Source organism: Zootoca vivipara, chromosome 1, assembly GCF_963506605.1.
Source record: "Zootoca vivipara chromosome 1, rZooViv1.1, whole genome shotgun sequence".
NCBI classification, from domain to species: Eukaryota; Metazoa; Chordata; class Lepidosauria; order Squamata; family Lacertidae; genus Zootoca; species Zootoca vivipara.
Window position 1 is genome coordinate 92,338,932 of NC_083276.1, and position 25,064 is coordinate 92,363,995.

Consider the following 25,064-nt stretch of genomic DNA (forward strand, 5'->3'; position numbering starts at 1 on the left):
TTTTTACATCTACTTTCCTTTATGTTGGCTGGTCTTTAGGCCTTTGGTGTAGAGATGATGCCATAGAAATGGTGGTATTTCATCAAAAGCATCAAGATGGTGTTATTTTATCAAGTACAAAGTTGAAATTCTAAGCTTGGACAAAATAAGAAAAGCTGGTTTGGTAGGATGTTTTGTTTAACCTTTTAAAAAGTTTTTGCAGAATGATTTAGAATTGTCACAAATGATTTACTTTTGAAATTCCAGGACAGTGGTGAGGAAGTCACATAAAGCACTTGAGATCTCCCAGGATTATGTCCTGTGTCATGTTTAGCCAATGAAAATACAAAGCAGAAGGAAAATACATAGATGCTGGAGAAATTACATCCTTTGACTGAGGATTTGTGGAATGTTTCAAAGCAGCAAAAAGAGTGGGAACTTCATGGTTTCTTCCAGACAGCCTAATAAATCACTTCCTTTTCAATGTAGGGTACTGGAACTCTTAGAAGCACACATTCTGTTGTCAACCTATCACCATTTAAAAATAAGAAACTATTGTATTCCTCAGGCAGACTGATTCAGTGTTAAATCTGGCATGTGGGGTGTGTGTTCTGTGGGGGCAGGAGCACTAGCTCTGTCCCTCTGTCTCCATCCCAATTGCCTTCCATGAGTTGGAGGACAAACCTCTGTACATTTTAGAACTTGGGGGTTCTAAAATGCATGGAAAGTCTCAATGAGTTCAGGATGCTCTTCACTTCAGCAGCACCCCCCCAAATCTCATAGAGGGTAACTGGAGTGGCAATAAGGGGGTGCAGCTAGGGTGATCATCCCTGAAGCAACCCCCTGCCCCCCATGTCCACACAGCATTAGTTTTTCTGAAGAGGGCTTATATTAATGCTGATTGCATCTGTAAAGTAAGCATGGAATTTGGCTTGCCCTTGACAGTGTCTGCTCTTAATTACCTCCAGATTAATAATGACATAGAAATTAAAATATTATTTTAGATAGGAACATGTTTTTGTCAGTCATTGTAAAGCTACAATTTATGAGCATCTGACTCCCCAGTAGCACAATTTAATATTATGGGATGGATGAACTCTGAATCCATCACACACTTTTTTTTGGACCTTGGCATGCTAACTGATGCAAGCATAGCTGCCTTAAGCATATTTGCCTTGAGTAGAGGTTATATTTAGCTATATCAATTCGGTGCATGAAAAAATCTGAAACATCAGATTATAAGCACTACAATTTTTCCCTATGATGCAAGGACATCATTCTTGTACAGAAACATCAAAAGAGGCCTTACTTTAATGATGAATAGCTTTGAGTTAATATCTGTTTATTTCAAGAATGTCTTAGCTTACATTGTGAGATGGATTCTTGTTTTGCCCAAAAAACTGTCGGCTAGAGTGAAACCATTTCCAGGGCAGGTCCAGAATCCTCTTGTAAGGTGTTGGAAAGCTTGAATCAGAGAATCTGACAGCAGGACTCAGGCTCCTTATTTTCTTTGCCAGTAGGGTGGCTATGGAGGAGATATTTGCGTGGTCTTTTATTCTCTTACTGCTACCCAGATAATGGTAGCTCGGCCCTAGCAGAAGCAGATTTATTGCCAAAGCAAACAAGGGCCTGGCTAGCCTTATATAATTGTTGTCTTAGGCTTGGTTCCTCCTTCTGAGCAACTTATCATGCTTTGGAGTTGCTTTGGAGATTCCTGTACTTGACCTCCCTTCTTCTGTCTTCTGTCTTTTGGAACCTAACCCAAATCTGTGCATACAGCAGACAGAAATACCTCCCTTGGCTCTCTGGAGGGCTTTGTGCTGGAGAGGAATGCACTGGAAGCCTCAGAATAGATAAGACAAAGTCTAAAGTGGCTCAGAAGACTGCACTAAGCCTCATCCCATATGCTACCAGGCCCCTGTATGTTAAATAGGCAGTACTATTACTGCCTCCTCAGTTTACTTAAAGCCACTGAGGAGGTGCTGTGATGCCTAGTTCCACTTGCCCTTTTTTGTACATATACTGAATGCCGTAATCTACTTTGATTCAATGCTTTTTAGACTTGAAACACTAGGTTCCATTCATGACATAATAATTCCAATCAACTAATCACTGTTGAATTGTTTACCTACAAATTTGGGGTGTATTTTACCTACTAAAAGTTGTCACTTGTCCCCATATTACACATAAACTATGACTTAATGTAGCTGTACACTGAGCTGGTAACACACCCAAAGCTTGCACTTCACTCCCCTCACTTCCTGTAACTGCTATGCTATCAGAAGACAAACTAGAATCCAGCTTGTCATTATATCCTAAACCTGGCTCGTGGTAACCATGATTTGTTTTTTGCTTGCTGTTTGTGGCTTGCTTGGGACATGAATGGGGATCCTGTGAAATGAAAAATGATCAAAAATCACATTTTGATTACAAATTGTTTCTGGAATATTTTTACTCTTCTTAACAGCACAGATTCTTTGTAATGGGATTTTGCAGACATAACTGAAGACCAGGGGACTAAAACCTTCTCGGTCAATGAAGATGTACAGTTTAATAGTTTTTAAATATGCAAATCCTTGTTGTAAAAGGTCATGCACTAGGAATAAACACTGTTAATGTAGATTCTGATGCTATCTTGACCTGATTTGTTTGAGTATATTGTGAATGCGTAAGAGTTCAGCTTGCATCATCTGTAGTAGTACTTTAGATGTACATCACATGAAAATAACTAGCTAAGAGCAAATCTTAGTCCTTGCACTGAATTTATCATTTTCTTTTCTCAAACTTCTGGTTACAGGTAGGTAGCCGTGTTGGTCTGGATCGAAGTAAAATAAAAAAAATTCCTTCAGTAGCACCTTAAAGACCAACTAAGTTTTTATTTTGGTATGAGCTTTCGTGTGCGCATGCACACGAAAGCTCATACCAAAATAAAAACTTAGTTGGTCTTTAAGGTGCTACTGAAGGAATTTTTTTTATTTTTCTCAAACTTATTTTCCTCCTCCTCCATTCTAGGACTAACATGACTTCTATAACGTATCACCATCACTTCAGTGCTGCTTTTCACTGTGGTATACAAATTGAATCCTTAATTCTACTGTATGATAGCCAGATGTGTAATCTACATCTCCAAAGTTTCTTACCACATATTTATACGTTCATATCCCATATGTACAACCTCAAACACCAGTTGGGAGAAATATCAGTAGCTGTGGGATTTCCCCCTACACTTACCATGAATATTTCATTTATTTATTTTATTACATGTATAGACCACTCCACATTTAAAAACAAAATAAATCACTGGTTTACAGTACAAATAAATATAATAAAATAATATTATATCAATACAATATTACAAATATTAAAACACAATAGTGCAATACATAATCAAACAGGAAATATGAAACCACATGCAGAAGGTATCTACACCCACAGAAGGGGGGTGCATCACTAAAATTTTATTTTGCAACTTTATGATGCTTTTCAATTATGGCAAGCCACTCTGTTAAGTGATACTTGCTTGAAAAGCAGGGCAAAAATAGAATGGATGGATGGATGGATGGATAGAGAGAAAATAAAGCTCTTGAATGAATAACCAATCTGATCTGAGGTGGGAATTATGTATATTGAGGGAAACCTTTATAAGGTCTCTCTTAATACAATTTTTGCACTGTTTCCTCAAAGAACAGCCCCATATGTTTTAGGTAGCTTTTGTGCAGACTTTGGGAGTTAAGGGCTGCCTATCATTTTTCACATTACTCATCATGTGAAGATGAACAGCTTTCTGTATACTAAACAATTTGGACAAATAACTAGTTAGCTTTGAATTATTGAATCAATCTGGACTCTGTTGGAGAGAAAAATAAACTTCATTATTTAATTTCCTCAAGGGCAATGGGATAGTAGGATAGAATTATAATCAATACATTTATTATGTTTGGCGGGGGGAGGAATCTTCACACACTATCAGATTTATGCTGCACGTTGTGAAATGACTTTGGCAAAAGCGTGGCTGATATGGCCACAAAGAATGTTACAGACTCTTTAGGACAGCAATTTCCAAATGGTTTTTTGATTGCCACACTGGCCACAGTAGATTTTGGGGAAGTGCATTACAGAAGACTAAGGGGCAAATGGTGCTATATGCATACGTATATGTGGCATGAAGTCCTGAAGGTTGTTGTTGTTGTTGTTTTTTAAAGCAGAGAGGTAATGAGGGAAAAGGTTGCCCCTGCCCATTGCACCCCAATGCTCTTGCCAAACTCTGCAGGAACTTGGGCGCTCCTCCAAGTTCTGCTGTGGTGGGGTGGGCACAGCACTGTCTGAGGCAGGTGCTTCACCCCTCAGCATAGGCAGGCCAGCTCTGATTGAAGGAGTAATATTCTCTTTCGTAGGTTGATACTGTAATGTGTATCACATTCAGGTAAGATATGTTAATGAGACATATATTCCATTCGTAAAGTAGGAGGAGTGAATTTATTATTTTATGGTGTCAATATTTAGAAGATTGATCATAAGCTAAGCTTCTGCACAAAGGAAACAGAAAATAGCTGAAAGTTAACCACAAAGATTTTGGAGTCTGCTTTTCTTAATTACACCTTAATATTCCATACATTTCAGAATATGATATGCTTATATGAATCTAGTATTCATCCAGGTTGATGGGGTATTATAACATTTTAACATTTTGATTATCTTCTTAATAAAAAGGCAGTAAATTACAGCACATTCCATATGTGCTCATAGTGTGCGTTCATTTTAATATGAGATTTCAGATTACTTCATCTAATACGTTAGTTGTTCAATACATGTAATTTTCAGTGTCCTTTAGCATCTGACAGGGTGTGCTTTGTAGTACTCTGATTAATACTCTTTGAGCTGGCTTTAGAGGATTAAAGGGTTAAAACTCAATCTCTTCCTTTTTCTCCCCCCACTTCCCTCCCGCTTTTCCTCCCCCCACTCCATGTCTTTCCATTTGTGTTCCTTTCCTCCTTTACAGCTGTGGACATGGATGGAAGACCTGCAGAAGGAGCTCTTGGAAGATGTTTGTGCTGACTCAGTGGATGCTGTTCAAGAACTCATTAAGCAGTTCCAGCAGCAGCAAACAGCTACCCTCGATGCAACCCTCAATGTAATCAAAGAAGGTGAAGATCTAATCCAGCAACTCAGGTAAGTTCATCACACTGCATCAGAGGCACAATGAACAGAGGCAGGGTAACTTAGAATTTAATGTGAGAATTAATCACTGCCCTGCTACAATTCAGAATATTTTATTTTATTGAAACTGCAATGAATGATTTGTAGAGACAGGTAAAAATAGTCTTAAATCACTTTGAGCCACTGTGTGTAATGGATGAGAAGAACTGTAGATAAGGTGAAGTGAGTGTGATTAAATGGTTACTGTATAAATATTTTTGAAGTAGATATTTACAGAATATTGTTAAACTGTTATGAGGTGAGACCTGGTGATTTATTTGCTTACGCCTGCTAGGCAGTGTCTGGCAGCTACTGAGCAAAATGCGTAGATTCAAATAACACTGAATGCAATATTTTACTTCCTGCTGGAATTTTGTGTCTTAGCAGGATCTGTGATTGCATGTGGAGCATTTGTATCGTCACATAGTGCCTGCTACTGGCAACAGTGTGTCTGCTGTTATCATCATGGTTGTGTGTTTTGCCCCATGGGGTGTTTTGATGGATGAATTTTAGTTTTGATGGATGTTTTAGTTTATATCTGTCTGGTTGGTCTGATTTTTTTGTTTTAATTTCTTTTTGTTGGTTTAAGTAGTACATTGCCCCGAGAACCCCAGCTATAGCATCACCAGCTATAGAGAACCTAGAGAACTCAGGTTAAGAGGTGATGAACGAATGAAAATAATAAAATAAACAATAAATTATGGTGTGACTCAGCCTGTATTCAGACAGTACTTGTTTTCATTTTCATGACATTTCCTTTCCTGATAATTTATGTGTTTTATGTGACGTTTCATACAATGTAAAAGCCACCAAGCAGAATCTAGTGGAAGTTTAGTGCTAATTTTCATGATAATTGTTTCCAGAAAAAATTCCATTTGCAACCCTGTTAACCTGGAGAACGAGAGGAGTGTTTGTACTGTAATTTTCCTGTGGTTTTCATACATCGTGCCACTGCCATTCATGTGATTAAATGTGGGTATTCTAGCATATAGTGCTTTCTCACCATTTTCATGGCTGAGTCATGGGGGCACAGAAGTGCACGTGTGCATAAAGGGTGACAGTATGATTAATGGTGTCCACTTTTGCACCACAGCTTGCCCACTGTTGTGAATTAAACTTAGCATAACTTCTACCAAGTGTCATGCAAGTCAACCCTTATTCAATTTTAATTAACACGGTGCAGTAGCAGAGGCACTCTCCAGCAATCACCCTCCTCCAATTCAATTTACTTTTTTTGCTTCCTGAGAACTGGATCCACCTTTCCTCATGAGGAGTATATAGTCATCTGACTGGCCAAAGACTCCTTGTTATATCCCTGTCTCTACAAGGCAGGAAAATTATAATATTTCTGTAATGGCCAAGTACTTGAATTAATTAACATATAATGTCCAGCTCGCTTTAATGAGATCACATTTTGTGCCAGAGCCAATATCTTTCAGACATTCTTTTTCATATAACTGGGACCTGGTCAATTACCTCTCAGGCTGTTCAATGCTCTTCTTCAGTTCACTGTTCCATGTCACTGATTTCCAAGAGTGCTCCAAACTCATGTATCCTTACAGGAGGAGCACTTCTTCAGCCTTAGATGAAAACTACCCTTGCCTCCTTGCCCATCTCACTGCTTCTCAGCCATATTTGCTATTTTTCTCTTTTGGAGTAGTCAAGACCTTGTGGGAAGCACAAAACTGTGTCATCCCAAAAGGAAACTCCCCCACCTTACTTTTCAACTTTATTGGGGCAGGTTTCTATGAATCCAGGGTGGAATTGGATCCAGCCAGGATAAGCCTCAGCTGAAGGTTAGTTGGACCATCCGAGCAGTAAGCAGAGACAGATTAATCTGTCTCTGATTAACTGCCTGAAATACCATTGTGTCCCAGATGTGCACTGTGTCTCTGTACTGGGAGCTGTTTCTGTTCTCTCCTTTTGGGGACAGGTATTTATTGTGTTTCCACCCTCCTTGATTCCCCCCCTCTACTTTTCATATTTGTCAGATCTTGTTTACCTATATCAGCCTTCACCAACCTGATGACCTCCAGATGTTTTGGACTGCAGCTCCCCTCCGCACAGCTGTGCTGGCTGGGGCTGATGAAAGCTGTAGCCCAGAACCAGGTTGGCAAAGGCTATCACAAGATCTGTAATGTTGCTATTTGCATGTGAACTTTCCCCCTTCCTGGTGTTTTTGGCATACCCACTACATTTCTGAATACCCACCCTAAATTTCCATATAAGGAAATTCTCTGCCCTTTAGACTCTCTGTCACTATCTCTTTACTAGCAGCTAAGCTTATAGCTAAGCAGTGTTCTCAAAGCTGCGAACATGAGTTTGACCAAGCTATGGGAGGCAGTGGAAGACAGGAGTGCCTGGCGTGCTCTGGTCCATGGGGTCACAAAGAATCAGACACGACTAAGTGACTAAACAACAACAACAAGCTTATCGTCCAGGCAGTGTGGGTTTGTGTGGCCTCATGCTGAATCAATCACCTTGATCCTTCTGTGTTGCTGAATACTGGTGAACCATGTCGCAAAGCCATTTTACTTTCTACCTGCCATTTTGTGCAAATAACCCCCCCCCAAAAAAAAATTTTGGATTGCTATTTACTGTACTGTAATTAGTTTTTCTAATTTCCCCCAAATAAGCAAAACAACATTGGTATTTGCAGAGTAATTGTGTCCATTGCAACAACATCTGTGGAGAGTAATTGTCCATAGCAAAGGTGCCCAGTGTGATAGATATATGTCATCATGTGTGCATGATATGAGTTCACATGTATGTATAGATGCTTGAGTTTTTTCCTTCTGTTTTGTTCTATTTTAATATCACTGCTGCTATTTAACTTTTTTTACTGGTTGCAGAAATCTATAAATATTTAATAAATGAATTAAATTGAAAGGGGGGGTTAGTTTCTCACTTTTGATATTGCAATCAGTGGACAGGAGAACACTAATGACTGTCAGCACCACCCCAAATTTCCCTTGAAGGTGGGCAAAGAAGAACTATCTTTTCACAAATCATGTAACCCTGCCACTAAAAATAGCTGAAATACACTTTTTCAGCTTGCAACTGGGACCCCCACAAAATATGGCACATTTGCTTTGATCTAATGTGATAAATTGGGACGCGGGTGGCACTGTAGGTTAAACCACTGAGCTTGCTGATCAGAAGGTCGGTGTTCGAACCCCTGCAACGGGGTGCGCTCCCATTGTTCAGTCCCAGCTCCTGCCAACCTAGCAGTTCGAAAGCACGTCAAAGTGCAAGTAGATAAATAGGTACCACTACAGCGGGAAGGTAAACGGCATTTCCGTGTGCTGCTCTGGTTCGCCAGAAGCGGCTTTGTCATGCTGGCCACATGACCTGGAAGCTGTACACTGGCTCCCTCGGCCAATAACGCGAGATGAGCGCTGCAACCTCAGAGTCGGTCACAACTGGACCTAATGATCAGGGGTCCCTTTACCTTTACCTAATGTGGTATGGCATTTGCCCTTAGCATTGATCAGCTGGTCAGAAATCATGCCATTGGCCCTTGATCCATGCATTATTGAAACATGGTTAAAACAAAAACAAAAAAACTACTTTAAATTTGCTCTCACATTCCTACCACTAAGGTATAAATTGGTTCTATTGGTCCTAAGTGTCCTGTTCTGCTGGGCCTACAGGCTCACAGTGGAAGTGGTAACAAATACCAGAACCTCTTGCAATCCAGGGTAAAGCAAGACAAAGCAAGACCTTGGGCAGCTCCCGCTGGTTCCTGCTGAGTTTAGGAAGATGTCTCAGCATATTTTTTCCTGAAACCCTAAAAATACTGGCAGAACTTAATATTCCAGGGGTACAACTCCCCCAGGGGAGCTGTTTACAGTATTTAATGGGCCTACAGCATGTTCTGCAATTGCATGCTCCTGCATGGTGGTAAGAGTAGGAGAGGCTGTGGGGGGGGATCATCCTCTGACTCTGAGAATAATGGAAGAGCTATGTCTTCAGGCCAAGGAAGTGAAGAATTGAGTGCTGAGGGATCCTCCTCAAGTCAGAGTCTTCCTTTGGGCAAAACTGGGATCCTGAGGCAAGGGACATAACACTAGGAAGTAGAACCCAGGACAATATCATGCAAATAAGAGTTCTGAGTGTCCATGGGTCCCATCAAATTCTATAGAGCAAAGTGAGAGAGATGCAATTAGCAATACTTTGCAGAAAGAAGAACAACCTACTTTGCTCCATACAAAATTAACATCAGCAGGGGCAGACTTGGCCTGCTCGCCAAACTCCATTAGTGCTCCTTAGTGGTACTGCTACAAGCAGTTGTAACAAAATAGATGGTGCTATGCTTCTCCCCTCCCCTCAGATGAATACAAATTTAGTGGTGGAAAGTAATCTCACACACACAAATCTCTTTGCCTATATATATATATATATGAACTTTTTTTGGGTGTGTGTGTGTTGAGGAGTTCATAACGAAACCTGATACCATAGGATAAGTACATATCTTCTTATTCTGATGGGGATTTTCTTTAAAAAAATAGTTTTGTTTATCATAGTATTTTAAAAATGGCAATGTTTGTTGAAGTCATAATTTAATTCACTCTACTTTGAGATATATTTTGAAATTATTCAGGTTTTGTTGTTGCTTTGAGCTCCTTGTTGTGACCACATGATAAAGTTTCAGGTTTTTTTTAAAAAAAGTAGGAAATAATGAGAAATATCAAGTCCCTGCATATTAATATACAGTTTATTCTGATGCAATCTAAAAATAGGCAGATACTTGAATGAATTCAGCAAATAGTGTTGTGCGCAGCATGCTAGTAGAAGCAGTATTGGTGGGAGAATTGGGCTCACTTGAAATAAAATCAAGGACGATTACTAGTCAGAGTCTTCAAGAAACTTTATGCACCATTCACTCCCTTTTCCTTTCTCTCCAACTCCTTGTTGGTGCACAGAGGTCATAATGTCACCAGATATGAAAGGATGCATACAATCACTGTGTAATGCAGGCATTCTGTAATGCAGCCATTCAGCAACTGAATGAGGTGAATCCTGGATAAAACTTCCCCCAACCTTTTCAAGCTATTTTTAGAACTGAGAATGTTTAATGTTCTTTATTATTACCTTTTTCAACACTGCATTTTTAACCATTTATCTTTGACTTTACCACAGGGATTCAGCGGTCTCTAACAATAAAACGCCGCACAATAGTTCCATCAGCCACATTGAATCTGTCCTCCAGCAGCTTGATGAAGCCCAAGTACAGATGGAAGAGCTCTTTCATGAGAGAAAGATTAAGCTAGACATTTTCCTTCAGCTCCGAATTTTTGAACAGTACACCATTGAGGTAAGGGTTGCGCTGAATACTCTGAATGGGAAGAGCCTTTGGGGAAAATTGGGGTGGGAAGAGATGGACGATCAGTTTTTGTTTGTTTTATGATAATGTTTTAAAGTCATTTCCTAGCCTTATATGCATTTATTCAATGTGACCAGAATGTATACTCTGTAGTTTAGAATAGACAGCTGAAGTAGATGAGTGGAGATGGACGCTCTTTCAGGAGGCCATTACCTAACCTTAGTGCCACAACAGAAACCTCCCTTGTGCCCACCTGTTATCTGTATCATGGTGAAAGGGCACAGAGCAGGACCTCCAATACTGACCTCAACATTCATGGGGACAGCTATGGATACAAATCAAAACAGAAAGTTGACCTTCAGAGTAATACTGAAAATTACTAGACCTCAAGTAGGGAAAATAACCTCAGAAATAAAGGAAAGAACCCAAACCGAATATATATATATATATATATATATATATATATATATATATATATATATATGGGGCCTAGTTTTGGCAGTTTGCACTTTGCACTTTAAGAGGGAATTTGTATGTTCATGTGACAGGACTATATTAACAAATATTATTGGCAGGGAAGAATAACATGTGCAGGAAAATATTTTTATTAGTATTCTGAAATTGTTTATCCTTGAAATTACTGAAATAAGCCCCATGGAATCAGGACCCGGAGGGAGCAGGACTACTCCATTCACTTCCCTGCTACGGAAATACTCTTCATGAATCTCAGCATGAATCTTAGAGCAGCTGTTCTTCATACAATTAATTTAACCCAACATTTGAACTGTGAAGCATTTAAGGAAGTTTTTTTTTATAAAAAATCATTTATCATTGCCATTAAAGAATGATTTGATTTCAATAGGAACAGAATTTGAGTGGGCACAAGGGTGCTATGTTTCATGCTGGCTGTACTGTATTCAATCAGGATGCATGTGTGTACTCTGCCTTGTCTGTGTCAGGAGAGACATTTAAAAAAGGAAGGAAGAAAAAGAAGGCTTTTATGGCAATAGTACTGTCAGTAACACGCCTCCTGCAAGAGCCTGAATTCTTTTTCCTGCAACTCAAGCCGTTTCTCCGTTATTACTATTACTCGTATTTATTTATTAAATTTGCATACCGCCCTCCATTCAAACATCAAAGGACAGTTCACAACATAAAAATGAGAACATAAAAAACAAGAACAGAAACAAACGGGGGGGGGGGCGGTATGGAAGATCTGTAAAAGCAACCTTCTGAAATCCCATCTCTGTAATTTCTGTACCAGGTTTAGTGATGCTGATTGAAAGCAGCACTCACGCATTTACTTTCTACTGTTATACTGACTTGGATTTCCAAGAACTGTAAATTGTCAATGCTCACATGACATGGCAAGTCGAACTATGGCTTACTGGGACAGAAATAATGTGTGGGCTCCTGGAGAGGAGTTTGCAGCTGCTTTGTTGTTCCCTAGGCTTGGCATGCTATGGTCCATGGGGTCACGAAGAGTCTGACACGACTAAATGACTAAACAACAACAAGGCTTTTTTTTACTATTGCACTTCACTGTCGTGACCCTCACTACCAGATGAAGAACTTGAACTCCCAGCTCACTTTCTTCCAAAGACTTTAATGCTTAAATCAGAGGAGTACATAAGCGAGGCAGTGTTCCATGGTGCAGTAGATGTGCACGAGGATTAGCTCAAACAAGCCGTGTGCCCCCTGCATGTTTCTTTTGAAGGATGGGTGGGCACATCATTAAGTGCAACAAACTGCAGGAGTCTTGAGGCTGGAGAAGCAAAGAGACACTCCTCCAGGTGGATTCAGCTTGCAAGTTCTGTTTATGCTTGCACTCAGCATCTGATTTACCCTCAGTAGCTTCCTTCTCTGAAGGAACCTCATCACTGATAGGAGGAGGTGCCACAACAGAAGGGATCTGACTAGGGGTGCCCAGTGGCTTTGGAGCAGAACACTTCTCTGCTAATCTGCCTGGACTCTCCCCTGGATCTTACTCTCTATCCTCCACATTACCAGCTCCTTCTGGATTCTGGCACTTTGTGGGGTCCTCTTCTCGCTAATACCTTCCTCAGGGCTGTCCAGCTCTCCGAGCTTCTCCCATTCTTCCTCAGGATCAGACCACCATGACACATCTGTAGGGCTCATGTCATGGGCTGAGATATGTCCTTAGTGTGTTGTCTGTACCTGGACTCGCGTTGAAGCTCTTTCCCTACTAACCACAAACAACAGCCAATAACAAACCTTGGCTACAACACATGGTTAGAGGAGTGAATTTGTTGTTGCTGCATATTGTTGTTGCTTCCTCCATTCGTCATCACTTCCCTTCCCCAACTTACCTTTCCCTTTTACCCCAAGCAACTGTGTACAATAACCCTAGAAACTCCACCAGTGCTCACTAATCAGATACCACTATCCACATGGTGAGAACCAATGAATTCATAAAACAAGAATAGGCCTGGGTTAGCCAACGTGGTTCCCTCTAGATTTTGCTGGACTCCAACTCCCATCAGCCCCAGCCAGCATGGCTAATGATCAGGAATAATGGGAGGTAGTCCGACAACAGTTGGGGAGGACACCATACTGGCTACCCCAGTGATGTCTCCACTTCATCAGCCCCATTTATTACTTTAGAAATATTTATAAACCACTTAATTAAAGAGCTCCCTAAGCAGTGCACATAGGCTGTAATCCTATGTCCACTTACGTGAAGGTAAGCTTCTCGCAAAATAAAATTATCCTAAGGAAGATCAGTTTATCTTTTCTGTGAATGGATTTGAGACCTCCGGGGATAGGGTGGTATCTAAATTCAAATAATAATAATAATAATAATAATAATAATAATAATAATATTTATTCTCATATGCAGCTAAATTGTAATGATTTTGTGATGTTTGAAAATACCCAAATTGGGCAATTTCTTCAATTACCCACAACTTCCAGTCCAAAGTGATCTTACCTCTAAGATTCTGGTATAATAAACATAACATCGTTTTGCTTTATGCAATATCATAAACATTATATATCTTTATTTTATGCACTTCTGTAAAACATTTCTTACTTCCAAACACCATTGTATCTTATATAATAACCAGTTAAATCTGCTGGGCTGTGAAATATAGACTGTAATTACAGAAAAGAACAAAGCAGTTTTAGATTATTTTTCTCAGTAACCATGTTTTTGATGGCTTATAATGCTTATTCTGTATTGCTTCCTTTTACTTTGAAGGTAACAGCTGAGTTAGATGCCTGGAATGAGGACTTGCTAAGGCAAATGAATGATTTCAATACTGAGGACCTGACCCTGGCAGAGCAGCGCCTGCAGAGACACACAGAGCGGAAGCTGGCTATGAACAACATGACCTTTGAGGTCATCCAGCAAGGGCAAGATTTGCATCAGTACATCATGGAAGTCCAAGCTTCGGGTAAGTGGCATACATTTATTTTTACTTTCCAGTTTTATACCTTAAGGCTCATGTTAGCATGCTTTCACATCTACAAGAGGTATTCTTGAGGAAATAAAACAACCAAGAGAAATTAAGTGAAGCCTAATTAAGTGAAGCCTAGAAGATGTTTCTACTCTTCCGTACCTGCCCTGTTTCCATGGGATTTGTGCTTGGGAGTAATACAGAGAGCTTAATGCAGTTTATGCTTCAGCCCAGTTAGTTAATTCTAAACTAACTAACAGCCCAGTTAGTTACACAATGGAGGTAAGGGAATGTTCCTGCTTATCTAGGGGATAATTTTTCACTTACAACTTCTCCAGCTAATTAAAGTGCTAGCAGAGGCAATATGAAACATAGCCATCTTGGGAGATATGGTCTTGAAACCTGCGGTATTGAAAACTGCATGGAAGTGAAAATCGCTAGTTAGTTTCTGGGCCCAAACAAAATGACATCTTCATTACTAAATAAGATAGAATGGCTCTTGAACTTCACATTCAGGGCATAGTAATCTATCCACCCCTTTGGGAGGAAGGTTCTTTTTAAATGCTAGATACAGCACACATTTGTTATAATTAGCCTGCATATGGTGTTGTGTCCTCAGGACTTTTCCTGCATTTATTATGCTTGACTTCGCTACATGTCTTTGATCTGGCTGCATTCACAATTTTCAATCACACACACGGCTGGTGTATTTCTGATTGTGATAACTCATCAGTGGCAATCAGTAAAGGGCCTAGGATATCAAAGGGCAGCTGGCTCCCCTGTGATGAATGATTTTGCCTTTCTGTCTTGCCACATGTCAAACAGTTTTAAGCCACTTATACGATGACAAAACTGGGAATTCTTAAAATGCTGGTATTAACAGAACTACTTTTTATGTTGCTTTGAATGTATTGTCTTAGGTAAAATACACAGGGAAATTTTAACTGGGTTTGAATGCAGAACCTTTCTATATACTATGCTTTTCAATTTATGGTCCTTTACTTGGAGTCTGGATACTAAGAAAACTTTTGGGAGCATATGGTGGGCAGAGTGTACCTCATCTTGACTGCAAACCAAGACTCTTGTCGTTAGCATTGAACAAAGCCACACATAAATGGTCACATTGAACCCACGAGCCTGAGTTCAGAACATAAAAAAGGTTTATTTTTCTTTGGCTCTGTCTCTTTCTTTTCTGCAATGTGGTGTGTAATCTTCTCTTATAATGTGCCAGAATCAAAAGGATATTTACTGTGAATTTCAGTAAGTCTGTACTCTCTCTTTCTCATAAAATCAGTGGTGTATAAGAGACAGAAAGAGCTTTTTTCTTCACCTTAATTTGAAAAAGTAACCAGTATTCTTTAGTTAAACATTGCATCCCTGAAAGGCTGAGAGAGATTACTTACTGCAAACCTGTTGCTTCAGACGGCCATGGGGAAGAGAAGCTGCAGCTGGAAGAATAACATTTTGGTAGCTACACAACACATTTCCTATACAGACACCCGCTGCAGATATGTTAGATTTGAGCAACTAGCAAACTGATTTCTTGGTGCTTCACAAGGCATCTGTAAATGTGAATGGGTTTATCTACAATAAATTACCAACAGAAAAGTTCAGGTGGTTGTTACAAGTCACAGCACTTTTCCAGGCTATCACCTTTTCCCTTTTGTTAGGAGCAGGTCCACGGTTCCATCTTAGGAATTTTTTTTCATTACAGGCATTGAATTGATCTGTGAAAAAGATATTGATCTAGCAACCCAAGTGCAAGAACTGCTGGAATTTCTTCATGAGAAGCAACATGAGCTGGAACTCAGTGCTGATCAGACGCACAAGCGGCTGGAGCAGTGCCTTCAGCTCCGACACTTGCAGGCAGAGGTCAAGCAGGTCAGAGCTTTTCACCATTGTCATTAGTCTGTTTTTGTGTTGGGTTAAATGTTTCTGCAAGACATGCTGAGCTGCGACATATTGAAAGTGTTAAACTCCCTGGGTGGTATTTAGCTTAGTTTTTTTCTCAAAAACAACTTGAATTAGCAGCTTCCACATATATTTTATTTGAAAAAACCTTTGTTGCTCATTCTATAGGATCTCCACTAGAAAATAATATCCAGATCTGCAGATGTTGCATGCATAGTTACGTTTCTGATGTAAGCATGGACTTTGATATCTACTACAGAGGCTGAGATCATGGAAAAGTTTAGTTTTCAAAAGCAGGTTTCTAGACCTCTTTTTGTGTAGGACAAATTAAATTGTGCAGTAGACAGTACCACGGGTAACAGCTCAAGTACCCAAAGAATCTTGAATTGGATCAGGGCATTGGTATTTTGTGTTGCTCATGGTCCTCTTCTGTCCAGCTTTCCATCATTCAACAGCTTGATATGGGTGACAGGCCTGACTGAAAGCCCTTCATGCTTGGAAAATTAAGTCTAAAGCTCCTCAATCCATCTAACTGCTTTTGTAAACCAACCTTCAATTTATCACTGTGGACAATGGCATTTGAGCCCTTCCCTTCAGCTTTACATACTTTCTTCCTAACTGACATTCTGATAAGAAATATTTGGTGATGGACTTCTGGTGCTGTCACCATGGTGAACTGCAGATCCCACAACAGCGGACACCAGCTGTGCAGTTTATTAAGGATAATCTGGGAGTAATATTCCTTGCAAGCTTTTGTGGATCGTCCAATAACTGCCTCTCGCTCTGATGGAATGTGGGGGCAGGGACACAGATTGCATAGTACTGCACGTATTGGAAACCCCCCAACGTGGTCACCATGAGCAGAGGTACTTCTGTTTCTTTTAAGATGGATCTGAATTTGGACTTAAGAAACAGATGTGCTCTGGATGAAGGAGAATTGTAACCTGCTAAATGAATCAGCCACTGAGTGCCAAGGTTTTGATCTGGAGAGGACTCTTGTCGTGATTGGGTTGCTACATAAGTGACGGGGAAGCCTTTGTTTTCTACTTACATTATATTTGCTTTGCTATGATTTGGCAAGCCTTCACTGAAGAATTAATTAATTAATTAATTACTAATGGAATAAAATTACTAATGGATTACAACTATATATGGAATACAAGAGGGATTCAACAAAACTATAATGTTCTTTATGGAGTACTGGAAAGAATAGACTGTGTGAAATACTGTGATGATTTGTGACATTGCCTACTAGAGAGGGCTCTAACTCTGATTCATTACATTTTTGGTGAGACATCAGTTCGTTAGTAAATTGGAAAGGACTAAAGAAGATAAATGCTGGAAATAAACTAGGAGTCACGGCCGGACGCTGGAATACTTTCAGTTTTAGAAAGGCAAAATGGAACCTATGGCGTACTGAGAATTAATTCCTCGAGGGAGGGGCAATTTTGAAGAGGATAGATTGATTACAACATGAAGGAAAAGAAGAATGTAAACAAATACTTCACACAGAAAACTACAAGAAATAAATTCCCTTTGCAAGTTAATGGATATAGATTTGCTAAATATGAACAAAAGTCATCATACCAGTGGCTGTTAAAATAAAGGATCAAGATCAGAATTGTTGTATTTGGACTAATTAAGAGAATTGGCACAGGGCAAAGGAATAACATCAACTCCTGATAGCCGGAAGACGGGAATCAAAAAATGCTGAATTCGGAACTGATTAATTGGCTCTTTTGATTGTATTTTGATTTGTTATGATTTGGTATTGTATTAATGTGGCCTCCTTTGGATTGTTATTAATGAAAAATTGATAAAAATTATTTATAAAAAAAGAAATATTTGGGAGTACTTAGTATGGACACTTTCAAGATGGAGAAGCATGTTTTCTACTGCTCTGGAGGGTAGGACCCAAACCAATGAATTCAAGTTACAAGAAAGGAGATTCCAACTAAACATCAGGAACAACTTTCTGAAGTAAAGTGTTGTTCATCAGTGTAACAGACTCCCACGAGAGGTGGATTCTCCTACATTGGAAGTTTTTAAGCAGAGGTTGGATAGTCATTTGCCATGTATGATTTAGTTGAGATTCCTGCATCGCAGGGGGTTGGACTAGATGACCCTTGGGGTCCCTTCCAATTCTACAATTCTATGATTCTATAGTGCACTTTTCTGAGAAATCATTTCATTGTTTTTGAAGCATACATATTGTTTGGTTGAGATGCATTGTTCTGTTCTGCCCAGTAGGATATGTTCTCTTCTTATTACAAGCAAAGTTGTCCTAGTGGAACAAGTATTCAGAAAGTACTTTCAGCGAGGTAAAGTACTGAACACAGTTGCTGTGAAACTGCAAATATTCATACAAATGTTAATACAAATGTTAATACAGTAACCCATAGCGTTATCTGATACACAGATATGGAACATTTTGTTACTGTTAAAAAACACCACGTTGAGCACTAAACACATGTTACTGCTGAGTGGGGAGCTGGAAAAAGGCAGATATTGTGTGTGTGTGTGTGTGTGTGTGTGTGTGTGTGTGTGTGTGTGTTTGAAGAAGGTTTCTTTCATTGCTTAGCAAACATAACCAGAAAAATGTCTAGAGTTTGTTTCTGGAAATAGAACAGCACTATCCATATGACAGAATGGATTTTATTTTGTCACATGCTGCCTTGAGTGCCTCCTATTAAAGCAAAAAAGTAGTATATAAATGTGTTTTAAATTAATAATAAAATAAATGTATATGTGTGGCTGCTTGTGTGGGCCAATGGATAATCAGCCTACTGGCAGCTAAGAGGAGACTGGGAAGCAGAGGAATAGAAACATTTTCTCTCCTTGTAACATATTGACAACTAACAGCCTTTTTTTTGTAACACTGAAGTTATATGATTAGCGTAATACAATCACCTGTTGAAAACAATGTTTTCACATTTAAAACTATGCTGAGGTTTCCAGACTGTCTTCAGGGGCAGCTCCACGTGGAAGACATTACGGTGGTCATAAGACTCTTGGGAAAAATCTATGGCACTTGTTTATATCTGTAACTCATTCTGAACCTTTCACTTTCTGATTTTAATTCTTATTCTTGCTTGGAAAACTCTCTATATACCAATATATATTATCTGCCTTAAAATATTGCCTCAAAATTTCCTTTTAAATGAATTATTGTTTTTAAAGATGCAGATGAGTCATGCTATTTCCATAGTCTGCTCCAACCATCTACAAACTTCTGCAGAGTAATCTAAAGCCCAAACAAAGTGTGCATTGATTTAGGAGTGAACTTTCAAACTGTTTCAAAAGAGATGTTAACAGCTGTGGTTCATTAAAGTTTCTTTAGAGTTTCTTTAACATTATTGGGAAGCCTTTCTCACTCCAATGCTTTACAGTAAGCCCATGGTGAAAACACATTTTATTTGTTCAGGTGACTACTTTAAAAGTCAATTGATTATTAACCTGTGAATTATTACAGCTATAGCTTTTCCTGGAAAGAGCTGGGTTTAAATATATCACTGCCCTGTCATAAAGCAGCTGGATTTGGCTTCCTGAGGGATGAGTCATAATCAAAATCACTTAGTGAAATTGGAATTTATATTGATTTTGGCCTGTTGTTAGTTTCTAGTCCAGATCCAAATGGGTTTCCCTTTCACTTTAGAGCATCTAAGACGATGGATGGTCTCAAATCCATTACCAAATTGCCCTTGCTCTTAGGATTAGAGGAAGAGTGGGCTGCCACCAACCAATACCTGGTGCTTACTCAACTCAACTTTTGCTGATACAGTAGAAAGTCTGGAGAGCTCAAGAATGCCTACATATGGTTGCATTTTAACATAATGGTGCCTGGAAATATCTGAAATTGTTTTTTCTTCCCTCTTTCATTAGGAAAGTTTTCTGTTTTCAACAGTGCATGCCATTGGCTTGGATGTTAAGGCAATGAGTAATTGAAACTTGGAGTAATTGGATATAAAGGATGTGTAATAATAATAATAATAATAATAATAATAATAATAATAATAATAATAATAATTTATTTATACCCCACCCATCTGGCTGGGTTTCCCCAGCCACTCTGGGTGGCTTCCAACAAAATATTAAAAATACAATAGTCTATTAAACATTAAAAGCTTCCCTAAACAGGGCTGCCTTCAGATGTCTTCTAAAAGTCTGGTAGTTGTTTTTCTCTTTGACATCTGGTGGGGTGGCATTCCACAGGGTGGTTGCCACTACCGAGAAGGCCCTCTGCCTGGTTCCCCGCAACTTGGCTTCTCGCAGCGAGGGAACTGCCAGAAGGCCCTCAGCACTGGACCTCAGTGTCCGGGCAGAATGATGGGGGTGGAGACACGCCTTCAGGTATACTGGACCAAGGCTATTTAGGGCTTTAAAGGTCAGCACCAACACTTTGAATTGTGCTCGGAAACGTACTGGGAGGCAATGTAGGTCTTTCAAGACCGGTGTTAGGTGGTCTCAGTGGCTGCTCCCAGTCACCAGTCTAGCTGCTGCATTCTGGATTAGTTGTAGTTTCCGGGTCACCTTCAAAGGTAGCCCCACATAGGGCACATTGCAGTAGTCCAAGCGAGAGATAACTGGAGCATGCACCACTCTGGCAAGACAGTCTGCAGGCAGGTAGGGTCTCAGCCAGCGTACCTGATGGAGCTGATAAACAGCTGCCTTGGACACAGAATTGACCTGTGCCTCCATGGACAGCTGTGAGTCCAAAATGACTCCCAGGCTGCGCACCTGGTCCTTCAGGGGCACAGTTACCCCATTCAGGATCAGGGAGTCCTCCACACCTGCCCACCTCCTGTCCCCCCAAAACAGTACTTCTGTCTTGTCAGGATTCAACCTCAATCTATTAGCTGCCATCCATCCTCCAACCGCCTCCAGACACTCACACAGGACCTTCACCGCCTTCACTGGTTCTGATTTGAAAGAGAGGTAGAGCTGGGTATCATCTGCATACTGATGAATACCCAGCCCAACCCCCCTGATGATCTCTCCCAGCAGCTGCATGTAGATGTTGAAAAGCATGGGGGAGAGGACAGAACCCTGAGGCACCCCACAAGTGAGAGCCCAGGGGTCTGAACACCCCTCCCCCCCCACTTACTGAACGCGGCCCAGGAGGAAATGTTTACACATCACTTGGGAAGACAGGTGAACTAATATCAGTGTATTGAAAGAAGCAAAGATCACCAGTGCTGACGTAATGATTCTTCAACATCAACTTTGTTGGACTGGTCATGTTGTGCAGATGCCTGATGGTCGTCTTCAACTACTCTATTCCGAACTTAAAAATGGAAAGCGTAATGCTGGTGGTCAACAAAAGAGGTTTAAAGACTGTCTCAAGGCAAATCTTAAAAAAATGTAGTATAAACACTGACAACTGGGAAACACTGGCCTGCGAGCATTCCAGTTGGAGAACAGCCTTTATCAAAGGTGTCATGGGCTTTGAAGACACTTGAACTCAGGACGCAAGGGAGAAACGTGCAAAGAGGAAGGCACACTTGGCAAATCCACACCATGATCGGAACCCAGCCGCCCGGAAACCAATGTCCCCACTGTGGAAGGACGTGTGAATCCAGAATTGGCCTCCACAGTCACTTACAGACTCATTGTTAAAACTGTGTTTATGGAAGACAATCTTACTCTGCTACAAGTGATCGCCAAAGAAAAAGATGTTTATCACATAGTTTTCTCAAGAGTGTAAACTTCTTCTTGCACAAATTGCTATAACGGATGGTCAAATCCATATCAGGACCTTGGCATATCAGATCCCTTTGCTGTCCACCATGGTCTCAGTCTGAATGAGGAGTCCCACATCTGCAATAGCCTTTGGGGGGGGGAGGGTATTCAATTTGTCTCAGTCAGAATGACCCCCCTATATAAATTGTAGGTGTGGGGCAAGCAGGGCTTATACAGATCAAGACTACAGTGAGGGAAACAAAGAGTTGAAGGGTTTGATCATACTCCCCACACTGGCAATTTATGAAAGCAAAAGCTTTAACTCAGGGGCAAAGTATGTCATAAACATCATGTGTAGTTTGGCCCTTAGATCGGTGCAGAGAAAGTCAGAATTAAAACCAGTTATTGCAGCAAAAGCAATTACAATTCTTGAAAACTTTCTTATATTGAAATGGTTCCGTCTACAGGAGCTGACTTGACTCTGAGCATTCCACAGCGTTATTCTGCTTTTTCATCAAAAAGAAAATTATTTAATGCTTTTCTATGGGTCTTCAGGCTCCACTTAAATCCTGAGATATTTAATGTCTCCAAAAACTGATAAAATCTTCAATTTGGATGAAATGTCTGCTTAAAGGTTACTGCCTTTGTTAGTTTGTCTGTGCATTTAGAGATAATAGGCATATCTGTTACTTCATTGAAAGTGGTGATCAGAGAAGTGTCCGGGGAATGCATTAATCCATATACATAGTTTCTTGTTGAATGCATGTTAACACCATAGGAGCCTGTGCCAGCTAACAAGCATTTTGTGTAATGCATATTACATACATATTATTTATACATATAAATGCTAATTTCCAGCCACACCCCAAGAACAAAATTTATGAGGTTAATGCTAAAGGGGCTTTTGAACTCATTGCTTTGTTACCTATTATTTGTGGTGTATTTAAGGATGAGTTTACAAATAAGTTTTGGTTTCTCTTAGGTTCTTATTTTTCCAATCATATGTTCAGTTAGCAATATTTTTAAAAGTCTGAATGCAAATTCATAACATTTCTGTGCATTTTTCTCCTAATATAAACATTTTTGTTTATATTGGTGCTGCACCATATTATTAATGCTTATTATTATATGTATACCACTTATATGCCAAAATGGCTTCTAGTAAATTAATACATAATTAAAATACACAATAATATTAAATCATCCTTAAAGTATACAATAAAACAAGCAATTAAAAAGCATGACACACTTAAATTAAAACAGTTAAAAGGCAGCAGAATGCCAACACTGATGGGGCTTCTCATATTTCAGCAGGGAGGGTTAACAGGCAGGCAAATAAGACACACTCCACCCAGTTCACCCTTTTCGATCTCAGTGATGCAAGCTAGTTTTGTTCCCTCATCCATTGATGGGTAAGGTCTTACAGTAACCTGGTCTTACTGACCTGGTGTTGCATAACAGCCTGGAGGATGCTGTTAGCCTGCACAAAACTATATCCAGCTGCAAGTGCATGGCTTTTTATTAAGGAGTACGCAGTGTTATTTGTTATAAGGCAGTATATAAATACTGTAAATGAATAAATAAAGTACCCAGGCTGGGGGAGTTACACAGGTCATTTTCTAGGTACTCTGTCCAATGGAGGACAAACACCTCACTTCCCTTAACAAAGAAAAGGTACACTGCGGCACATGTACTTAGAAGCACTGAACCCGAATTTTCAAACTCTGGATGAGGGAATGAAAATGTCTCCAACACTTATATCATATTTAAAGGTTAAATCTGCTAAACTTGGCCTCCTTAGTTGTACTAACATTTGTAACCTTGAGGGAGGATTCAACCCCTGCCTCAGCAAATAGATGAGAGAGATTTGGGTTGATGTGCCTCATTTCCTTGGTCACCCCTAATGCTGGGATGTCTTTGCACAATTGTCCCTATTCTTACTGTGTTTATGGCAATTAAGCTAATGCCTGGATTTTCATGGGAGATTCCCAGAGAGAATGGGAAAAGGTATGGTACTAGATGGATACACAAAGCTATAGGAAAGAGGTTAATCCCTATTCCTTCGTTTTTCAGCAAACCCTTAGGAGATTACTGTAACATTTCCTAATTGTAGTAGCTTAAATGCTCTACCCTATGATGATGCTGATGATCAGCACAATCACTATTATCCCTGAATCCTCCAGACAAATTTCATTTACGAGGAGCTTTGCAAAGGAGGACATGTATTAAGTTTCCAAGATGATGTAAAGAGTAATTAATGTCTCTAGAAAATGTGGATGAGTAACTGCAAATTCCTTTATCCTATTTGCTTAAAGGCTCATCAGAACATAAAGGAGTTGCTGTAGCAGAACATATATCTCATTCTGGCCACTAGTGGCATTTGTCCCACAACTAACAGCACAATCCTATGCTTGGGAGAAGTTAGCCCTGCTGACTTCAGTGGGACTTATTCCTGGTACACGTATGTAGTGTCACAGCCTGAGTCATGTGAAACCATTCTTGGCTTCAGTTTTCATCCCCTGGAGGTGGTTCTCTTCCTGTTGTTGGCATCCATCTGTCTCGGGAGGAGTGTTCCTTTGAGGGTGAAGACAAACTATTGGAAGCTTGCAGCGCCTGCTGTGGCTGTAGAAACTGATGCAGGAGAGAGATGTTTTGTTGCAGAGGGGCAGATGAAGGCACCTGGTTTTGCTGTTGCACCATGGTGTTTACTAGGTTGGGTGAAATAATGGCACTTTTGTGTTAAGGTAGCCATACAGCCAAACTATCATTTGACATACATCTCAAAATCCATCACTTGTAATATAAAAGGCCTAGAATTGTCTATGAATGCATTGGCCCAAAACAGTTTGCAGTATGAAGAAAGTCAAATTGTCACAGTAGATCATCGTCTATTTCAGTTTGCTCTCATGAAATGACACCCCATTTCTTCTCAGGCTATGTAAAATATGCAATTCCTGACACAAGTGCAAATTTATCTAGCAAGTGAAGAATGATAGTGTATGACTCCCCACAGTTTTGATGCATCAGACTTACATCCCAACTGTATAGGGCAGGTGTCAGGGGGACTCCCTACAGGGAGCCTCCCCCCGTCATCCTGACCAGCTGCATTAAAGATAAAGTTGTATCTGTTTGTGAAATGTGTCCCCTAGGGTGATGACTTTTTTACAACCTCATTTCCCTGTATCATAATTTGATGAGCTTTCATTAAAGATTAGATAAAATCTTACTTTCAAAGAGATTTGATTTTTTTAAAAACTCACGCACAAAATGAATTTAAAAAAATTATTTATCAGTTTTTTGACTATTTTTGAAGTCACTGTAAGCAGATATAAAATTGAACCCAAACTTTAGAGTCACATATATACAACATTATATAGGGTCATCAAACACACAAGGAAGCTTTTTTTAGCTGCAGTAACAGTATAGATGCCGCTAGAGGACGATGTTTTGCTACCTCTCCTGTAGGTTCTTTTCCCAGCATGCCCGGCAGGGTCTGCTGGCTGAGTTTTGAGGTCTCAAAAAGGGGCTTTTACCTTGCGCAGGTGTGACATTTG

At 39.9% G+C, this 25,064-nt stretch overlaps 1 protein-coding gene across 5 annotated transcripts in view; it reads left to right on the forward strand.

Moving 5' to 3' along the window:
* The window catches only part of KALRN (kalirin RhoGEF kinase), a 516,150-nt gene that overhangs the window by 317,194 nt on the left and 173,892 nt on the right, over positions 1-25,064 (forward strand). For all 5 annotated transcript variants that reach the window (XM_035129213.2, XM_035129243.2, XM_035129224.2 and 2 more), the window contains exons 12-15: positions 4,979-5,148; positions 10,318-10,492; positions 13,722-13,917; positions 15,635-15,801. In XM_035129213.2, coding sequence (XP_034985104.1) covers positions 4,979-5,148; positions 10,318-10,492; positions 13,722-13,917; positions 15,635-15,801 — 708 coding nt within the window. The remainder of the gene's footprint in view (positions 1-4,978; positions 5,149-10,317; positions 10,493-13,721; positions 13,918-15,634; positions 15,802-25,064) is intronic.